Genomic DNA, 20,801 nt, shown 5'->3' with positions numbered 1-20,801 from the left:
AGTACATGAGTTTGCAGTGTACGCCTGCACTCATTGGTGGTTACGGGGGGCGTGGCTTCTGGTCGTACACGGCAGAATGTCAACTTTGGGGTCTTTACACTGCAACTAAGATCTCTTCTGTAGTCATTGCCCTTACTTACACTGATACATTGTGACAAACGAGAAATGTAAAGATATTCAGCTATTTTTTTTTTTTAAAACCCTAACAGTTCTCTATTTATCAGTGTATTTTGTGAATGAGAAATGGACGCTGATTCAGTTGCGTGCAAAGCTTAACTTGTTTTTGGAGAATTTTCACACCTACTCCAGATTCTTCAACTGCATTAATAAATCTCATGCCCCTGGTGCAGCACTTGCAGGGTTAACAAATCTCTACCGTTGGGTCCCTTTTATCAAATCTGTTCATGTCGCCCATAGCAACCAATCAGAGCTCAACTTTTACGTCTAAACCAGCACTAACAAAGATGAAAGCTGTAATCTGACTGGTTGCTATGGGCAACAAGGTCATTTTTTTGTTTTCTTTATAACATTTCACAAATGAGGCCTGTACATTTATAATCAAGTGGTCAAAATCTCCAAAACGGTGATGAAAGTCTAGTAGAAAGGAAGAAGATTGTTTTCTTTACCTGATTAAGTCTAATGAGACCTGACTAGCCCTTTATGGGCTAGTGCTGAACCATGGCTTAATTTAAAGGGTTTGTTCACCCCTGAATTTTTTTTCCAGCACCCATTCAACATGGTGTAAAATAATAATAATAAAAAAAGTACTTCCAAACATAAAGAAAATAAAGTAACAGATAAACCTGATTTAAACAATAGGTCATTTTCTGATGATGGCTTCCCTTTAAACATAACCAATTATTGAGTAATATTTTAATGTTTGGATGTTCTATGACAGAAGTGTCAATTATTGTGAAAAGCAGTCCTCCAAACTTCAGCCCGATCGAAGGTCCACCATAGCGGCCACCATTAAAGTCCTACAAAGTGCTGTTGATCACTGATGGTTTCGGTGATGTGGTTGCGCCATAAAAAATTTCCAGCCTAAACAAACGCTGGTAACGCCCCACTTCTATGAAAGCAGTTAGCCTTGAAAATAGTGAAGATCAGAATCTAAGAAGAAGCATTCTGCTTTTGCAGTATATTTCATGAAGCATTTGCCCAAGTTCTCGTCATAAATTCGTCAACTTTTAACTCCAGTGAGAGGGTGGATCTAATGCGGCCATCGGTGCTAAGGTTATCATGGAGGATGATAATCCAGTGCTTGGGGAATTGATGGACCTAAGTGAATTGTACCAGTCGTCATGCTGGCGGGAGGAAGGGGCGGCGGATGGTATATGAGGGTGTGTGCTGGAACACATGAACTGGCCCACAGATGATGGGGGCTGATAACCGGTAGGGGTCATTGATGTAAATCTGGGAATGTGGTTTAGTGTGTGAGGATATTGGTATTGCCGGGACGCTGGCGACATAGAGCATACTCCAGGCAAAAGACCACTACAGGCAATCATGCCACTTGCTGTCACAGATTTCTGATTGGTCCTTTCATGTTTGCGATGTTTTGCTCTCCGGTTTTGAAACCACACCTGAAATATACAGAAATGAAACTTAAATTAGACTTATAGTAAATGGCCGTCCTTTTAAGAGGTTGTCCGCGTCTTGTCAACCACTTCTCAATCAGTATTTTGCCCCCAGTAAAATAATAACACTTCTACTCGGCTCTGGTGCCGGTGCCGTACCATCAGTGTCAGCACTGGCTCTTCTGGGGATCTTGTGACCTTGTTACGTCATCAGATCCCTGAAGCCAATCAGCAACCGTTTCACTCTCCCCGCATTTGGACTTATCACATACTGTATATCCAGAGGAAGTAAGATGGCAGCAGATCCCACTTCTTACATATGTATGTGATACATCCGAAGGCGGGGAGAGTAAAGATGGCACTGACTGACAGCAGGGATTGCATGACATAACAATGTCACTTGATCCACAGGAGAGCCAGTGCCGACACCGATGGAATGGCACCGGAGGCGAGTATAATTGTTATTATTTTATAAGGGGGAAAGGGAAATCTTCAGATTGAGAAGGGATTTTCTAAGTAGTGGACATTCCCTTTAGGCCGGGGTCAGACTTGCGAGGAACTAGCACGAGTCTCGCACATCAATACCCGGCACTGCCGCCGGCACTCGGATCAGAGCGTTCAGCTGCATGTATTTCTATACAGCTGAACGCTCCGGTCCCGAGTGCTGGCGGCAGTGCTGGGTATTGATGTGCGAGACTCGTGCTAGTTTCTCACAAGTCTGACCCCGGCCTTAAAGTGAACCTATCGCTAATAAGAAAATTAAAAATTACACTAGATGAAATGATAAGACTATTTTCAAATACATTTCATTACCAAATAATTAGATTTTTCTCAGTATTAGGTTATGGTCACACATCTTGTTTTCCTGCATTTTTCCTGTATTTTTTCTTGTATTTTTTGCACTTTTTTGTTGTACAAAATGTAGCATTTTAGCTTCCTAGCAAAGTGAACGAGATTTCAGAAATTTCAAAATCATGCTTAATTTTTTCCTTTCCAGATTTGTAGTCTGTAGAAGTTCAATTCTTTCATATTTTGATTACTCATTCTAACGAATGGGAAAAAGAGACGCATGAAAATTGCACGCAAAAAAAGCACATTTTTCATGTAGCGTTTTTCCTTCCAAAGAGACACTTTTATCATGCAGAAATGTTTTCAGCAAATACTTAATGTGTGCCACATACTCTTAGGGTGTGTGCACACGCTGCGGAATCTGCTGCGGATTCATCCGCGCGGATTTTGCAAAATCCGCAGATATATCCGCAGGTCAAAAGACCTGCGGTTTATGTGCGGTTTTGCCCTGTGGTTTATCATCTCCACAATGGAGGAGATGGCAAAACGCTGCGGAATACGCAGAAAGAATTGACATGCAATTCTTTCTGCGGATTTGAAACCACAGCAAAATCCGCGCGGAAAATTCCGCAGCGTCTGCACAGCGGTTTTTAATTCCCATAGGGAATAATGGTACTCTACACCGCAGCTAATTCTGCTGCGGATCCACAGGGCCAAATCCGCAGCAGAATCCGCAGCATGTGCACACACCCTTATAGTGATACAGGTTTTACTTTCATTTAACTAAGGTGAGCACAAAATTCTTTTCTCTGGCAGATACCGATGCATCCCAATGTCGTGCGTATAGGCAAAACACTATTCAAGGTAACGTTTTCCTCGCTTCCCACATCAAACTTTATACAAAATATTGTTATGTATCAGCCATGTAATACAATGTCCCTGTGTCTTACACAGTGCAGAGAATGGAGGAGGATAAATGTGCTTTTAAAGGATTCATCTGCGAGAGGAGAACATGGCTGCTAAAAGAGCAAATTCATGTAAATGACTAATTTGCAGATGGGCCTAACTGAGCCTCCCCCTGCACCCAAACACACTGAAGAGAAGCTGGAACAGATTTTACTTCTGCGTCTGTTTCTTGTATCCTCCTCCTGCTTCATAATACACAGGAATCCATCTTACACTGCTTCATATATCACTACATCCAGCAGGAACAGCAGCACAGATCCCTCCTGTGAATGAAAGCTGCACACCTTCTCCTTTGTATATAGTGCATAGGAAATATATGGGATAGCTCTTTATGTTTTCCCTATCGGTAGCAGCAGGCAGAATTCTAACACTATGCGTTGTTCGGCAATGGCCAAGTTTTTGTAGACGTACACAAAGTATGGCAGACACAATGTCTGTTTAAAATAGTGTAATTTTGTGACTACATGATTTTTCCCCATGGCTAACATTAAGTTTCTATAGATACAATTCTAGCAAAAAATGAACCAAAAAGGTAGAAATATAGAAATTAACAGATGCCAATAGTTCCAGGGGAGATGATGGTGACAAACAGAGGTAAAATAAACAAGTGCACACCAAACTCACGAAGTCCACTTCATGATACATTCCTAACAATTGTAAATGAATGAATATTCACCTGTATCCTTGCTTCATTCAGCTTGGTGATCTTGGCCAGTTCCTCTCGACAGTATATGTCAGGATAGTGGTTCTTGCTAAAAGCTGCTTCCAAATGTTCCAGCTGTTCTTGGCTAAACGTTGTGCGGTGCCTACGTCGGGTTGGGGTTGGATAATGGGGTGGAACATGTCTATTCGATGATAGTAATGAACTGCCATCTACACCGGTGACATCTGTAAACCCCTTATAAGAACTATCAATGTCTAAAATGTAAAGAAAAAAACCTTGTTATACACAGGTAGATATTTAATGGACGCCTTCAATTTTATAGAATACATTTCCACAAATTTATTAGCAGATTAGTTATTTTATAATTGTCGTGTAATTAAAAAAAAATTAAATTAAAAGGGGTTTTCCCAAAATTGCAAGTTAGTCTTGCATTTGGCTATTTGCAGCAGTCTGGATGACAATGAATGTAACGAAGGGAGAGCATGTTCCTTTCAGGATGGGGCACTACTTGGCCCCAATGTTGGCGTTCTTGAGCCACATTCTTAGGATTGCTGGGGATGCCGGCTGTCAGGTCCCCAGCGGTTAGCAAAATATCCCCTATCCTGTGGATAGGTGATAATTTGCAATTTTGAGAATACCCTTTAAGTACTTTTTATAGTATCCTCAAGACACTTTTTTTTTTTAAATAAATAATTTACATTTGAATGAATTAGTTATATGCAGGCTCATAAGAAAAGACTATCCAAAAATAGCAAAGAAACAGAGATACAAGCGCTCCGTGTGCTGCCGCGTTCTTCCCCAGTAGCAGTACTTCTCTGTAAGGCTACTTTCAGATTTCCGTTTTGAAGCATCAGGCGCGATGCGGCGAAAAATGTAAAAGCCGGATCCGGCGCCTGTTGCCACCGGATCAGGCTTTTTTCCCATAGACTTACATTATCGCCGCATTGCGCCTGATGGCCATGCGGCGTGTCCGGCTTTTGCCGCAAATGGCAAAAAATGCCTGTCCGGCGTCTGCAAAAAAACGTTCCATGCAACGTTTTTTGACAGCGCCAGACTGCTTTTTTGCAGAGCGCATGCGCGAAGACTCTCTCCCTCTCCCTCTCCTGCACCGTATCCGGCAAAAACAGATGATCCGGCGGGCTGCGGCTTCTACCGGATCCGGTTTGACAACTTTTCACCGCAGCCCACTGGATTTAAAATCCGGAAATCTGAAAGTAGCCTAACAGGGCATGTGAAGGAAGATGCCTTCCATTATTTTCATCATTCATTCCAAAAATCCGTAAGAAAAAGAAAACCTCCTGAAAGCATCCATATCAAATCATGATCATAAAGAAGTGCAGCATTTACGGCTGCGTGCAAAAGGCCTAATACTAAACGAAAGCTAAAATAGGCGAATTAGTAGCTTACAAAATTTCATTCCAAATATGATTGCAAAGCCAATGTTTTCGAAGCCTTTCCGTGCAACAATTCTGTTAAAAATAACAATTTTTTAATAAATTAAATCGAACTGTCATCAAATTTCAAATCACAAACTGTTAAATAGATCCTGTAGACTGGTGTACTCACTTTGAAAATCCATGTCAGAATAGCTGTATATTCCTTTTGAAGGCTTAAACTCATCCATCTAGCCTGATTAACAAATTTCTAAACACTCCACCTCCCTGCTGCTGAATCTCCACCTACCTGGCCATGTTGACATCTCCTCAGTGTCCTTCCTCCCCGTTGCTGCTGAGAGCTCACACTGCTAAGTACAAGCTGCAGCTGTCAGTCAGGTCCGGTGGGCAGAGAATGAATACACATGGATATGCTAGCTACCTTCCTATTTAGCTGGACCTCATAAAATGCTCATGTTACTTTTACAGCCAATCTGATTTTCAAAGTATTTACACCAGCCTCATCTGGTCCAAGAGAGCTATGTAATAATGTATGCAGTTTGATTTGTGCAATTTGCTGAGAAATCAATGTGAAATGACTGGGATTATATTTTTTATGGATATTGGAAAACAATAACTTTAAGGTGGGGAAGTCCTGTATGAAAACAATCTTACATGTTATAGGCAATAACCTAAGGTGGTCCATCAGTGATATGTGTCATACAATTTCTAGAAACTGTATACCATCAGAGTTGCCATCAAAGTGTAAAAATAAGTCCTAGCTATTTAGCCACGTCATACATCTGATTACTGTCAACAGATTTAAAAGTGCATGGAGTATACAATACTATCCCCTGTAATAGTACATCATGGAGTGGGTACAGATGTATGAAGAAGGCTCAGGAGCTGAGCCCGCTCCATACAGGGCAGGTAACAGCTGTGTTATTCACATCAACCATGGGTCATAGTTCCAGTCACTGCAGTTTAACCATTTACATGCTATCAGTCTCTGACAGCATCATTTAAGTGGCATGATGGTGGAGTTACTAAGGGCTGCCATGGCAGCCAGAAGCATTCAGCAGGTTGATGCCATCTTGGTACACCAGTGATGACTAGCCACAGGCTGTGCTTCATAGGAAACCTTGATTTTCACTAAAAAGTACTATACTGAAGTTTTTTTAGTATATACTCCAATGTTTGTAGTTTTAAGTCCTCATGAAGTATAAAAAATACAGATAAGAATGAAAATAAGTTCTTAAAAAATATATATAAAAAATAGAATAAATAAATTTTAAAATAATAAACATTTTTGTTATTTCCACATTCGTAAAAGTTCTACCAAAATAAAAAAATTATTTAACCCATATGATAGACTCTGTAAAGACAAAAAAACCCTGAAACTCCAACATTGCCATTGTTTTGGTCACTGTTCTTCCCCATAAAAAGCAATCAAAACATCATATGTACCCAAAAATGGCACTATTAAAAGCATCAGCTCAGCGCGCCAAAGAAAAAAAGACGCCTCGCATCTCCATCGATAGAAAAATACAAAAATGATAGGTCCCCGAAAATGGTGATAAAACAATTTTTGGATCAGAATTTTTTTTTAATACAACTAAATTAGTAAAAAACAGTCTACAAGTGTGACATCACTGTAATCACACTGACCTGGAGACTCATGTTACCAGGTCATGTTATCACTTAATGAACACCATAAAAACAAAACCCAACAAACAATGACAGAATTGCATTTGTTCACTAGTTTATCTAATTTAGAATTCCTTTCCCTGTTTTATAAAACTTCAACTAGTTCTGTACCTAATATGGCTATAGCAATGGAAAAATGAAAAAAGTTATGGCTCTTGGAAAAAATGTAAGAAAAAAAATTACATTACAGAAACTAAAATTGTCTGCATCCTTAAGCGGTTAAATAGATCTCTTACACCTGATGAGACCCGTGTACTTATTTTGAACATCCATGTCAGAAAAGTTATATAATCACAACATAAAGATGAGCATTTTATGAGTTAAGATATAGGGGGCTCATAAAAATGCTCATTTAAATATTAGGCAGAAAAACTTTCAAAATGGGTTATACAGCCACTCTATGGATTTTCAAAGAAAGTACTCCAGCCCCATCAGGGTTACAGGATCTATTTAATAATAATTGCAGTCTGGATTATGAAATGTTATGACTGTTAGGCTGTGTGCACACGCTGCGGAATCTGCTGCGGATTGATCCGCGTGGATTTTGCAAAATCCGCTGGTAATTCTGCAGGTCAAAAGACCTGCGGTTTATCTGCGGATTGGCCTGCGGTTTTGCCCTGCGGTTTATCATCTTCACAATGGAGGAGATGGCAAACCGCTGTGGATTAGAAACCGCAGGCAAAACCGTGCGGAAAAATCAGCAGCGTCTGCACTGCGGTTTCCATTTCCCATAGGGAATAATGGTACTGTACACCGCAGCAGAAACTGCTGCTGATCCGCAGCAGAATCCGCAGTGTGTGCACACACCCTTACATTTTCAGGAATCCATACATAAAAAAATGGATTTTATGAACAATTTCAGACAGTTTATACAAGTCAGGATGTGAAATCCCAGTTTTTATCACCAGCCAGGTTATGGGGACTTGTCTATGTTAGTGGTATTACAATGGTATAAGAGTTACATAATGCATCATAGCCATGCTAGACGGCCACTGATCAGAAGGCAACACTTTTTTTATTCCCATTTATTTAATTGTAAATTCTAGTAAAATGGATCAATGGGAAGAGTGAACCGAGCAACAGCATGTGTGTGTCAGTGTAAGGCCTCGTGCACACAACTGTGTGACAGGTATCTATTAAAGGGATCCATGAAGCTTACACCATAGTTCACCTTTATATGGAGGCTCATAAAGGGCCTTTCTCACAGACTCACATGGAATCCAAAAAACAGAGAATGGAAAGGAAGGAATGAGAGAAGGAAGGAATACATGATAGATCTGAGGCAGAATGAAAGATGTAACAGGCAGACAATTATAGATATTTAAATCGATATTAGATATATGCAAGATTGGCACAGATAGATAGATAGGTAAGATAGAAAAATAGATGATAGATTAAATAGATAATATACAGAGAAAGATAAGATTGATAGACAGAATAGATAGATGATAGATTGATGCATAGATTAGATGATGATAGATAAATACATGGATAGTATAGAAAGATAGATGATAGATATATAGATAAGATAGATAAATAAATAAATTTGATAAGGATAGAAAGATGCACGGATATTATAGAGAGATAGATAGATAGATAGATAGATAGAAGGGTTGCCCTGGACAGTCCGCACAAAGTAACGCTTGTACAGGATATTATGTATTTTGTAGTTCTCATAATTTTACAATTGACATTTAATGCAGCTGATATCTTCATATCCAAAAATTGGGCATTGGATATATATCACTTAAAATCTTAATGATTAATTATTTATGGTTTTCCAACGTGTCAGTAAAACAATTTTGGCTGTCTGTGATTATTTGATAAGCTGTCCAGAAAAATGTAAATGTCAAATTGGCAATCCTGATAGATGATAAATAGATAGATAGATGATAGATGCTAAATAGATAATAGATGATAGATAATAGAAAGATTTATAGATAGGTGATAGATAATAGATGATAAATATATAATAGATAATACATGTATAATAGATGATAGATGATAGATAATAGATAGATAATACATGTATAATAGATGATAGATAATAGGTGATAAATATATAGATAGATGATAGATAATAGATAGATGATAAATAGATAATAGATAATAAATTACGGGTGCCGTCTTGGTACCTGGACATAACTTGCACTCACCGGCTGTTGATGTCACTGCTGCGATCTCCGTGTAGACTTCGTGGTATTCTGAGCACTTCTTCTTGGGGATTTTAATTCTCGCATCCTCCATCTTGCCCTGGCTTATCTCATGTGCTTGTGGTCCGGTGGCTGGAGGTTTGGTTGTGGCTCTTGCTTTTTTTCCACAATTTTAAGTTATCAGGTGTGATGTCATCCCAAGCCTCGTCTGATGGGTCCGCCAATCCTATCCATCCCCTGCTAATTACATGGAGCTCCAAACTAATCAGGGAGGGAGAGAACAGGCTCTGCGCAACCTCTGACCTGACAGAGACATTGACTGCAGCCGGCTGGGAGGCTCTCCCCATTGTAAGGTGCATACAGTTGAGATAACAGACTGTGGGTGGCATGAGAAAGGTGGACAAAGAAAAGTCTAAACGAAGATTGTGTTTTGTTTTTTTTTACATATTGGAAATGTTAGAAGAACCTGACCTAACACAGACCTTTCACCACCGTTATAATCACTTTTATTGAGATAAAATGGGATTCACATGTTTATCCTGTAAACAGCTCCACTTTTATCTATGGCTGTGACTGGTACTGCAGCTTGGCAATAATTCACGTAAATGCCGTGATACCACGTATGAGTTAGGGCCCGGTCACACATAGCGACGCACCAGCGATTCCAACAACGATATGACCTTGTCAGGATCGCTGGTGTGTCGCTACATGATCGCTGGTGAGCTGCCAAACAGGCAGCTTCACCAGCGATCAGCACCAGCGACACGCGGGTAACAAGCAACACACGTTAGAAACCAGCGCGCTGGTGCATGGAGCTGGTAACCAAGGTAAACATCGGGTTTCTAAGCGCCACACGGCGCTTAGAAACCCGATGTTTACCTTGGTTACCAGCGTTCAGCTCCCTGATCGCTGGTCTCCCGCCTGTCACATGCAGCGATGCGTGCTGGCCAGCGGGAGACCAACGATTAAAAAAAATGTCCTGGCCATTCCAGCACGATCAGCGATACCCGGCAGGGGGGCCGGTCGCTGATAAGTGTCACACAGCGATCTCGCTGGTGAGATCGCGGTTGCGTCACAAAACTTGTGACTCTGCAGCGATCTCACTAGCGAGATCGCTGTGTGTGACGGGGGCTTTAGGATAGAATAAGTCAAGAGAATGTTATTTGAAGAGTTTCAGGATTTCTCATGTTGGGGTACAATGACCGAATCAGGATTGCACGCAATGTCTAATGCCGCTGTAAGTCACTGTTGATCTTAAATATTGATTTCTGCAATTATCTGTTCAATCTCCAATGAAAAGATAATTACACAGTAGATATACAAGGAATGACAATATGGGGGAGTCATTGTACTCTGCTGCCCCTTACTAGTATGGCCTGACCACTGACCGCAGCGTCTCTGGGTCAGTGGCCATGACATTCTGTGTGTTGCACAATTGCACAGACAGGTTACATGCTTGTAAGAGGGTTGAAGCAGACGCCTGCAAGACCGTCTTAAAGGAGACTGTTTCTGCCATGTTTGTTGGGCCATTCTGCACCCACTAATGGGTTTTTATGCTACACTGTGTTTTCCCATGTTGACGATGCTTTTGTTGGGCTCTTTATTTCGTCACTTGACGTATTTGTTCTGTTGCACTTGTGCTGTGTTTGAGGAAACGTTCTCTGAGTGGGCAGTGTTGCAATCCGACCCGGGCCCTGGAGCTTAGGGGGTCCAAAAGGTCCTTCTGGCCCATATGAAAAGATCATTACTATTAAAGATTTGCAATAATTGGGGGCCCCATTGAAGCTTTTGCATTAGGGCCCACAAACTACAAGTTGCATCACTGTGCAAGGGTAGTATTTGAGGATGGCCTCTGTCTTTGGTCAGTATTCCCGTACGAGTGCGTAGGTGACTCCGGAACACTTGAAGTAGTACACATGATTGTTGTAGTTGTGCGGTGCAAAAATGCATCTGGCTGATGTGAGTGGCACGTGGCTCAGATTGGTGGTACTGAATGTGTGGTGCTTGCAGGTACGCAGGATGCAGTGACGAGCCGGAGACAGAGCAATGGTTAAACTCAACTTCTATATATGGATAAAGGATAAAGCTGACAATGGTTTTCCACGCAGGGAAGCCAAACACAAATACACAAATAACACAGAACTAAACGGTACGGCGAGAAGTGATGGCTATATGGCCACGGTATGGCCGGCTACAGTTCCTCGGACTAAACGGGAATATGAACAACGGAGTGTCACTTATCGGTCTCTGACGTCCTGCAGAGTTGGTATCTGGGGGATGTCCGGGCGGCGCCTTAGCCGGTGGGTCCAGCCAAAGAAGAGTTTCCGAAGGCTTCGGAAGTTCCCATGCCCTGGTGCTGGGTGGGCGATAGAGGCCCCATGCCAGTCCCCCACCACCGGGTTGTCTCGTCGGGGGGCGAGGCAGAGGAGGTCGCGGGTCTCGCTCTACAGGCCGCAGCCGCGGTATGGAACGGGGCAGAGGTGGCCGCGAGTCTCGGTGTACAGGCCTCAGCCGCGGCACGGAGTCGGGCAGAGGCAGCCGCGAGTCTCGCTGAGTATCTTCCTTGTGCTGCTGAGCACCGTCCACCTCCCTTGTCAGGTGAGCCCTCGTCACTCCTGTTCAGAAGGTGCTGACTCACTCTCGCTCCTGTACGCCACTTAGACTCCTCCCTCCTGTCTCTCGTCTCTCTCCCGACGAGTGTCTCCTGCTGGTCTCCACCGCTCGTTTTATAGTCACCCCGCCTCCTTCCTTTGACCCGCCCCATTGTTTCCTGGTCGACTGTCGGTCCTGGCCTGTAACTGTTCCCCTCGGGAACCCGAGTGACAGCCCTCCTAGTCCTGGCCTGGACACATGGCGGGCCCTTTTTCCGGGGCCCTCTCCCCTACAAATGTTTCCAGCATGTCACACTGTATAAAGATTTGCATTTCTCGGCACCTGGGGTCAGTCACTGAGGGCAAGAGTAGCAAATAGAAGCTCCGCTACCTAAGAACAGCCAGCAACTTTTAGGTGAGGAATGGATACGTACGTACATGTCAGGGGCGAAGGTACTATTGGTCAACCTGTGCAGCTGCTCAGGTGCCTAAGCGGTAAGAGGGCCACTTCCACCTCCAAAGCATGTGGAATTGTGCATTATGATGAGTTATTGGACTGCAAAGGGCCCAAATATTGTCCTTGCACAGGGACCCTCTCCTATCTGTGTCCGTCTCTGGTGCGTGTGGTGTGCCACCTCAAGCTAGATCACTAGAGGGGACTTAGCCTCTGTTACTGACCCTGGTGTCAATGACTGAATGTATCCGCTATCAAGAGAGTGCGTTGATGAAATGAACATGCAGAAGTCGAGGAACAGCACTAGATCTAGAGATGTTGCTGCGTGAGATGTCGCTGTCCGAGGAGTGTGATACCAGTAAGTATCTTAAGGGAGTTCTCAACCTTTCTGGGTACAGCGCCATCTCCCCGCCGTTGCTTGGGTCTTGGTGTTTTTTCTGCAGTGAGAGATCACATCACCGCTGCAGTCAATCACTGAATTTTTTTTTGTTTTTTTGCTAACCTATAGAAAGAATTACAGTAGATAAGTTCCTTCTACATTAGGAGTGCAGAGTGAGCAGCTGCATCCGGACTGGAAGGAGCCAAATGGTTTCTCCGTGATTTAATAGTCCAGAAATACTATAATTGATATAATTGATAGTTTGGTGACCCTATTATAGTTCGTGTGGATAGGTAAATATATTTAAATATTTAATTTCACACCCTATAAAGCAATTTTTCAACTTAAATCATTAAAAAAAAATTTCCTATGTGTGTATAGATATTGGTGTCAGATACCGTACTTGTTATGCCCCCCCCTGGAAGTATTGTGATTCCTTTTCAGAGCGTCCATGTAATGACTCCAGCGCTGGTGGTCAGACATATTAAGTACAGTAACTCAGTCCTTTCACCCGGATACTAATGTGCAGGTTGGACAATCGGAGGACAGGTAGACTAAAGGAGATTTTTCACCAGCCCTGGACACGTTAGCTGGATGTTATAAAGCAGTGGTTCTCAACCTTTCTCATTGCAAAGTATCATCGTCTTTAGTTTGGTATTCATAAACAAAAATATGATTGTATTTGACAGTCTTTTAGCTTTTTGAAAATTTTTCCATTTTTATTACTAACAAAATTTACCCAAAACTGGGCATAAGTATCCAATCTAAAAAAAGAAGAAAAGCAATAACTTGGTTTTAAAACTGAGGCTCCGAACTTCTCAGAAGAAGACACAGAAGGAGGAGTTTTACACTAAATACAAATGGAGAAATGTGGGGATGGCTTAAAGGGATTCATCTTGCCCGAACAACAGACAGTATGAAAATGGTAAGGAAACTTGCATTCCTTTAAATAAGTAACTTTCTTGTGCTCTGAAGGCTTTAGTCCAGTTTTACTGAAGCTCCGACGGAGAACCCATCAGATGCCCTTGATAAAGGCCGGATGGGCGAAACATTGGAATTTATTCCCCCACCCCAGTTGATTATTATTACTCTCCCTAAATGTACACGTAGGGGATGATTTATCAAAGTAAATGTTGCGCAAAAAAATGCAACTTCTGGTGCTTTCACACCATTCTCTCCCCTGCTCTGTCAAAGTGAGCAGAGTTGGATCGGAATGGGAGCATGCGACTCCCGCTCGTAAAATTTATGGGGTTTTATTAAACATTTTGCACCATTGGTGTTTTACTAGAAGAGACTAATTCCAGCTTCACTCACCAGTTACAGATGTACAGAACACAGCGAATGGATCCATGTAGCAAACAGAAAATCCGGCACCATGATGTCATAAGATCTTCAGGCTTTATTATATATCCCTATGCATTGGGGCAGAGGGAAGCACAGTCAGACCCCGCAGCAGTACAAAGGATCTTCATGGTTTCTGACATCAATAGGTAAAATTCCTTCATTTTCTTATTGATATGTTATCCTAGATATTTGCATACTAGCATAAAAGCAGCTACTTGGCCTATACTTATACTTTAATTTTATGCACTTGCACTTTTTTTGCACTCTCAACGCAGTTAATCTCAATAAGCTTGTGATCATGCATATTTTGTACATAACATAACCTATTGAATTAAAGAAAAAAAAGCCTCCAATATGATCTGTTTACTGATTAATGTATTTCCTTACTATTAGGGCCCCGTTACACATAACAATGTCCCAGCGATCCCACCAACAATCCAACAAGATGGGAATGCTGGGACATCGTTAGGCTGATCGCTGGTGACCTGTCACAAGACAGCCCCTCCAGCGATCAGGACCAGCGACGCTGGACGCTGGTTTCTAATGTAAACATCAGGTATCCAGGAGCAGCGCAGCTCCTGGATACCTGATGTTTACATTAGAAACCAGCGTCCAGCGTTGCTGATCGCTGGTCTCTCACTGCCACACGCGATGCGTGCTGGCCAGCGGGAGACCAGAGATCGAAAAATGGCCCAGGCCGATCGAGCACGATCAGCGATAACCGGCAAGGGGGCCGGTCGCTGATCCCCGTCACACACAGCGATCTCGCTGGCGAGATCACTGTGGCGTCACAAAATCAGCGATCTCGCTAGCGAGATCGCTGTGTGTGACGGGGCCTTTAATATATCCAGGGATTATCTGATGTGCAGCCCCTCACACAAGAGGCAGCTTTTGTTTTAATATTACTAGTTGTTTTGCTGATTTTAATATTAATTAAATAAATGATACAGTTTTGAAATAATTTTCCTTAAGTGGTTATCTTTGTATGCCCCTTCCCCTTTATGTGGATTGATTAGAGGCAACATATTTTGCTTTTCGCTGACTTAGGAAGAGTAGAGGGGGATAATTGCTTCATGTGATCTAGACTGTATGCTTCTGTTAATACATCCCATAATTGTATTTGCTTTTTTGCTGCTGCATCACACTGTTGACTCATGTGCAGTTTGTGATCTATTAGTATATCCAAGTCTTTTTCACACGTGCTGTTGCTTAGTCCTATTCCTCCCATTCTGTAGATGTAATTTTAATTTTTCTTGCCCAGGTGTAGAGTTGTATTTGTCCTTTTTAAATTCTCTTAGTCACTGCTCATTGTTTGAGCTTATCTAGAACCTTCTGAATCTATAGATATAGGAGTCTTTTTATGTAGAGTTCCCAACATGCTCATTTCTATGGTCTTTGCCAAAGGTGGTCGATGCTCGCTCACAGGGTAATTATGCAGAGCTGCCTAAATGCAGTGCAACAAAGAGGCCAGAAAAGGCAAATAATGGAAATTTGTAAAAATGAAACCCAATTGCAAAACTGATTTTTAGAACCAAAAACATGCATTTAAGTTAAGAAAAAAAAACAGCTTCAGACTGATGCATTGTAACAAACTACCATAGAGTTTTCTACAGCTAGTACTAATGTATTTAATACTCACAAAGCATTGCTGTAGAATGAATACAGTTTTATCCACTTCTCAGCATCTATTAGTTGCACTATTTCCTCTAGGTCTCTGCTGTGGCTTAGGCTGTGTTCACATGTTGCATTTTTGCTGTATTTTATCTGCAGCCAAAACTTGATCTCTTGGCAGTAAAAAAAACATCTGCAGCCATATCACAGGTTTTTTTTGGCTGCTTTTCTTGTTGCGTTTTTGCACTTACTAATTGCTTTACACTGATGAAAAATGCTGCAAAAATGCTGAAAGAATTGAAATGCAGCAGTTTCCAAAAACGCAGCGATTTTCCAAAGCAATCATGTGCATGAGAGTTCTGAAATCTCATAGCTTTTGCTGCTGATACTGTAAATAGCAGTTTATAAATTGAATAAAAAAAAATAAAAAAAAAGATGCTGCAAAAACACAACATTTGAACATAGCCTTATAGAGTTTTTATAGATTGTAAGCTTGGAAGCAGGATTCTCACTCCTGTAACTGCTGAACTACACTGTATATGTAACTTTGCATTGTTTTTTTGTTTTTTTTTTTGTCTGTACCAGTCCTCAGTTAATTGTAAAGTGCAGCGGAATATGTTGGCGCTATAGAAATAAAATGATTAATATTTATTATAGAGGCTATCACGGTTCAGACATGGGAGACTAGTTGTGGATTTTCATTGCAGAAAATATAATCTAATTATGTTTGCTTGGAAAAAATCTCTTCATTTCCAACAAAAATTCCCGTCTTTCCGAATTCTCTCCTTTCCTCCTCACAATGAATATTCTATGTACAACCTAGCACTATGATCACTGTGATAATTAGTAGGACTTTCCCTTTATTTGGCGACCATACTTCTTGTATTGCTTTGCTAACCCCGAGCACCTGTTATGTATCTGCGCCCATTGTTTCCCGTCGGCCTCACGTAAATATTTGTATATTGTGTTACTTGGTCGCAGGAAGAGTTTGTAGAGCGCAGCAGCCACTTGTCCTTCCACAACAATGCGGGCAGGCGGCAGAGAATAGGCATTGATCTGCCTGCTGGAATGCCATTCAATACTTGTAAAACTGATTAATCCTTCATCTTCTGCCCGTATACACAAATCTGAAGCGGCCACATCTGCTAATCACAAGGGAGTTAACATTGTTAATTGGAGGTAATTGCTTAGAATGTGATAAAATATTCATTGTCTCTATATAAATTGGCGAATTATGAGCGGAAGAGACCAAATGATTTTTCTTCTTAAAGGGGTTATCCATTTTATTTAACTTATTGTTTGTACCCTTTTAGAGAATTCTGAATTAATAGAGGGTAGTCCCCAATCAGGATCTTCATCCCTTCGCCAGAATTGAGAGCAGCTACAAAGAGCGACTTCTGCTCTGGAGGACCCGTTGAAAGAGAGAATACATTGATCTGAATGGGCACTGTGTAATACCTCATTTCCACTGTGGTGGCGCTGTAGAACTGAATACTAACTACTATGTTTCATCACAGATTACATCTGATTGTTGGGGTCCAAGCAAGGAAATACACTGTGATTTAACAAGCATAGACTGGCCAAAATAGAGAATCCCTTTAATTATCAGAATTGACCATTACATGCTAACAAACATACAAAATATATTTAGTAAATGTTCACATGTAGCATTTTTTCACATTCAGTTGAAACTAGCGCTGTTACTGGCAGGCCCCCCTCTGTGACCTGCTGAGGGGCCAACTGAGGACCAGGGACCCAACGGAGGATCCTCCAGTTTGACCCTGTATGGGGCTAATATGACATTGCAATTCATTACTGTATGAAGCTTGGTGATGTATTCATGCACTGATGGTGGTTCTGGTGATGTATTCATATACTGAATGTGGTTCTGGTGATATATTCATGTACTAATGGTGGTTCTGCTGATGCATTCATGTACTGATGGTGGTTCTGTTGAAGTATTCATGTACTGATGGTGGTTCTGTTCATGTATTCATATACTGATGGTGGTTCTGGTGATGTATTCATGTACTGATGGTGGTTCTGCTGATGTATTAATATACTGATGATGGTTCTGGTGATGTATTCATGTACTGATGGTGGTTCTGGTGATGTATTCATGTACTGATGGTGGTTCTGGTGATGTATTAATATACTGATGATGGTTCTGGTGATATATTCATATAATGATGGTGGTTCTGGTGATGTATTCATGTACTGATGGTGGTTCTGGTGATGTATTCATATACTGATGATGGTTCTGGTGATATATTCATGTAATGTTGGTGGTTCTGGTGATGTATTCATGTACTGATGGTGGTTCTGGTGATGTATTCATATACTGAATGTGGTTCTGGTGATATATTCCTGTACTGATGGTGGTTCTGTTGAAGTATTCATGTACTGATTGTGGTTCTGTTCATGTATTCATATACTGATGGTGGTTCTGGTGATGTATTCATGTAATGATGGTGGTTCTGGTGATGTATTTCTGTATTGTTATTGGTTCTAATCCAAAAAAAAAATTAGATGGAATTGTAAAAAAGCAGTTTTGGCATTGCTTTTTATGGGATGTTGTTTTTACAATGTTCATTGACAGTAAAATTGACCTGCTTGGGTATGTCACAGGATTTCTTTTTCAGGCTGTAACCTGCCTCAAAAGAATAAACATATGCTCTGCAATAGAAAAACTACTTGCTGTTTATATGTTTAGTCTTTTGAGCTTCTTTTAATTGATTCATGCCTGTAAAGATTTAAAGCAGTTAAAAGAAGTGAGCTGACGACCATTTCAGGAGACTTCCGCTTGGACTTGGAAGACACCACAAGCTAAATGTAGAAGTCTATGGGGAACCCAAAAAGACAGACGGAGGATGACTGGCATATTTTATAGCGCTGTAAAACTGCCTTCGCTTCTTGAAACAGGTTCTTCTTAAAAAGCTTGCCGTGTTTGACCTAACTTGAAAGACACATACCCTTAGGTTTGTTCTACAAGTCAGTACGCTTATGGTGATACTGAATTTATATTTCTTTATGTTTTACTACTGTAAAAAAATTTTAAAAAATGTCACCACTTTTATTGGTCAATAGAGATCTATGTTTTTTTTGTGGAGCAAGCAACCTTCTGATCCCTTTTTGTTCCTTATTTTTTGGAAAGTGACCCCCAAAAATTATGCAATTTTAGATTTTTTTGTTTTGTTCTGGCTTTCACCATATGTGACATAACCCAAGAAAAACAAAACAAAATGAGCATATGCCCTACACCAAGTAAATAAGTAAATAAATAGTACATGTAAATAACATAGGATACTTAGTTAAGGCTTTTTTGATAAAAAAAAAAAAAAGCTTAACCCCTTTCTGCCAGATGACGTACTATCCCATCCATGTACCCTGGGACTTAATTCCCATGGATAGGATAGTACGTCATAGGCGATCAGGCGCGCTCACGGACCGCTCCCGGCACTTTAACCCCCGGAACACTGTGATCAAACATGATCGCAGCGTTCCAGGAGCAGGTAGAGGGGCTGTCAGCTGTGACAGCCCCTCTGCCTTTGGATTGGAGACCCCGCGGCATGACTCGGGCCCCGATCGCTGCCATGGAGACCCGATGTCGTCATGACGACATCCGGGTCTCCAGGCCTCAGAGACTTCCTGTCATGCACAGTGCATGTCAGAAAGTCTCACAGGTGCGTGCACAGAAGCTGCAGCGCTGACAGCTTCTATAGCATGCAGATCTGCATGATATAGAAGCGATCAGCCTGCGCAAAATGAGTGTCCCATAGTGGGACAAGGTGTAAAAGTAAGAATTATATAAAAATTTATTTTTAGATAATTGTAAAAATATTTTAAAAAATAATAATAAAAAAATATTTATTCAAGCAATAAATAAATATTTGATTTAAAAAAAATCTAAACAATAAAAGTACAAATATTTGGTATTCCCGCGTCCGTAACGACCTGACCTATAAATCTATCCACTAGTAAACCCCTTTAGTGAAAACCATTAAGAAAAGCCAAAAACAATGCTTTATCAACATACCACCGAACAAAAAGTGAAATAACGCGATCAAAAAGACGAATATAAATAAACGTGGTACTGCTGCCACTATACAGCTCCATCACCGGAAAAATAAAAAAGTTATAGCTCTCAGGATAAAGCATTGCAAAAATAATTATTTTTTATATAAAATAGTTTTTATTGCATAAAAGCACCAAAACATAAAAAATTATATAAATGAGGTGGTATCGCTGTCATCGTACTGACCTGAAGAATAAAACTGCTTTATCAATTTTCACACGCGGAACGGTGTAAACGCCACCCCCCAAAAGAAATTAATGAATTGCTGTTTTTTGTTCATTCTGCCTCCCAAAATTCGGAATAAAAAGCGATCAAAAAATGTCACATGCCCGAAAATGATACCAATAAAAACGTCAACTCGTCCCGCAAAAGTAAAAGCTCACATGACTCTGTGGGCCAAAATATGGAAAAATTATACAATAGCTCTCAAAATGTGGTGATGCAAAAACTATTTTTTGCAATAAAAAGCATCTTTTAATGTGTGACAGCTGCCAAACATAAAAACCCGCTATAAATAGTAAATGAAACCCCCTTTTTCATCCCCTTAGTTAGGGAAAAATAATAAAATAAATGTATTTATTTCCATTATCCCATTAGGGTTAGGGTTAGAGTTGGGGTTGGGGTTAGGGTTAGGGTTGGAGTTAGGGTTTACTGTTATAGCTAAAGTTAGGGTTAGGGTTGAGATTAAAATTAGGGTTGCGATTATGGTTAGGGTTGGTATTAGAGTTAGAGTTGGGATTGGGGTTAGGGTTGGGATTAGGGTTAGGGGTGTGTTAGGTTTATGGCTAGGGTTGGGATTAGGGTTAAGGGTGTGTTGGGGTTAGGGTTGGAGCTAGAATTGGGGGGTTTCCACTGTTTAGGCACTTCAGGGGCTCTCCAAATGCGACCTGGCATCTGATCTCAATTCCAGCCAATTCAGCGTTGAAAATGTGAAACTGTGCTCCTTCCCTTCCGAGCTCTGCCATGCACCCAAACAGTGGTTTTCCCCCATATATGGGGTATCAGCTTACTTAGGACAAATTGCACAACAACTTTTGGGTCCAATTTCTCCTGTTACCCTTGGGAAAACAAAAAATTTGGGCGAAAAGATCATTTTTGTGAAAAAAATATGATTTTTT

General features: G+C 41.1%; 1 protein-coding gene across 1 annotated transcript; it reads right to left on the bottom strand.

The window, feature by feature from the left end:
* Window positions 1-934: 934 nt before the first annotated feature.
* Window positions 935-9,349, bottom strand: LOC141057883 (homeobox protein prophet of Pit-1-like). Its single transcript, XM_073553985.1, has 3 exons — window positions 9,233-9,349; window positions 4,009-4,250; window positions 935-1,583 (listed from the first exon to the last, which is right to left on the bottom strand). The coding sequence occupies exons 1-3, from the start codon at window positions 9,321-9,323 to the stop codon at window positions 1,188-1,190; spliced, it is 729 nt and encodes a 242-aa protein (XP_073410086.1). The 5' UTR covers window positions 9,324-9,349; the 3' UTR covers window positions 935-1,187.
* Window positions 9,350-20,801: the final 11,452 nt, after the last annotated feature.

This window comes from Dendrobates tinctorius, unplaced genomic scaffold (genome assembly GCF_039654945.1).
Source record: "Dendrobates tinctorius isolate UK_male_01 unplaced genomic scaffold, ASM3965494v1 ptg000205l, whole genome shotgun sequence".
Taxonomy (NCBI): Eukaryota; Metazoa; Chordata; class Amphibia; order Anura; family Dendrobatidae; genus Dendrobates; species Dendrobates tinctorius.
This window is presented reverse-complemented; position numbering and strand designations above follow the sequence as displayed.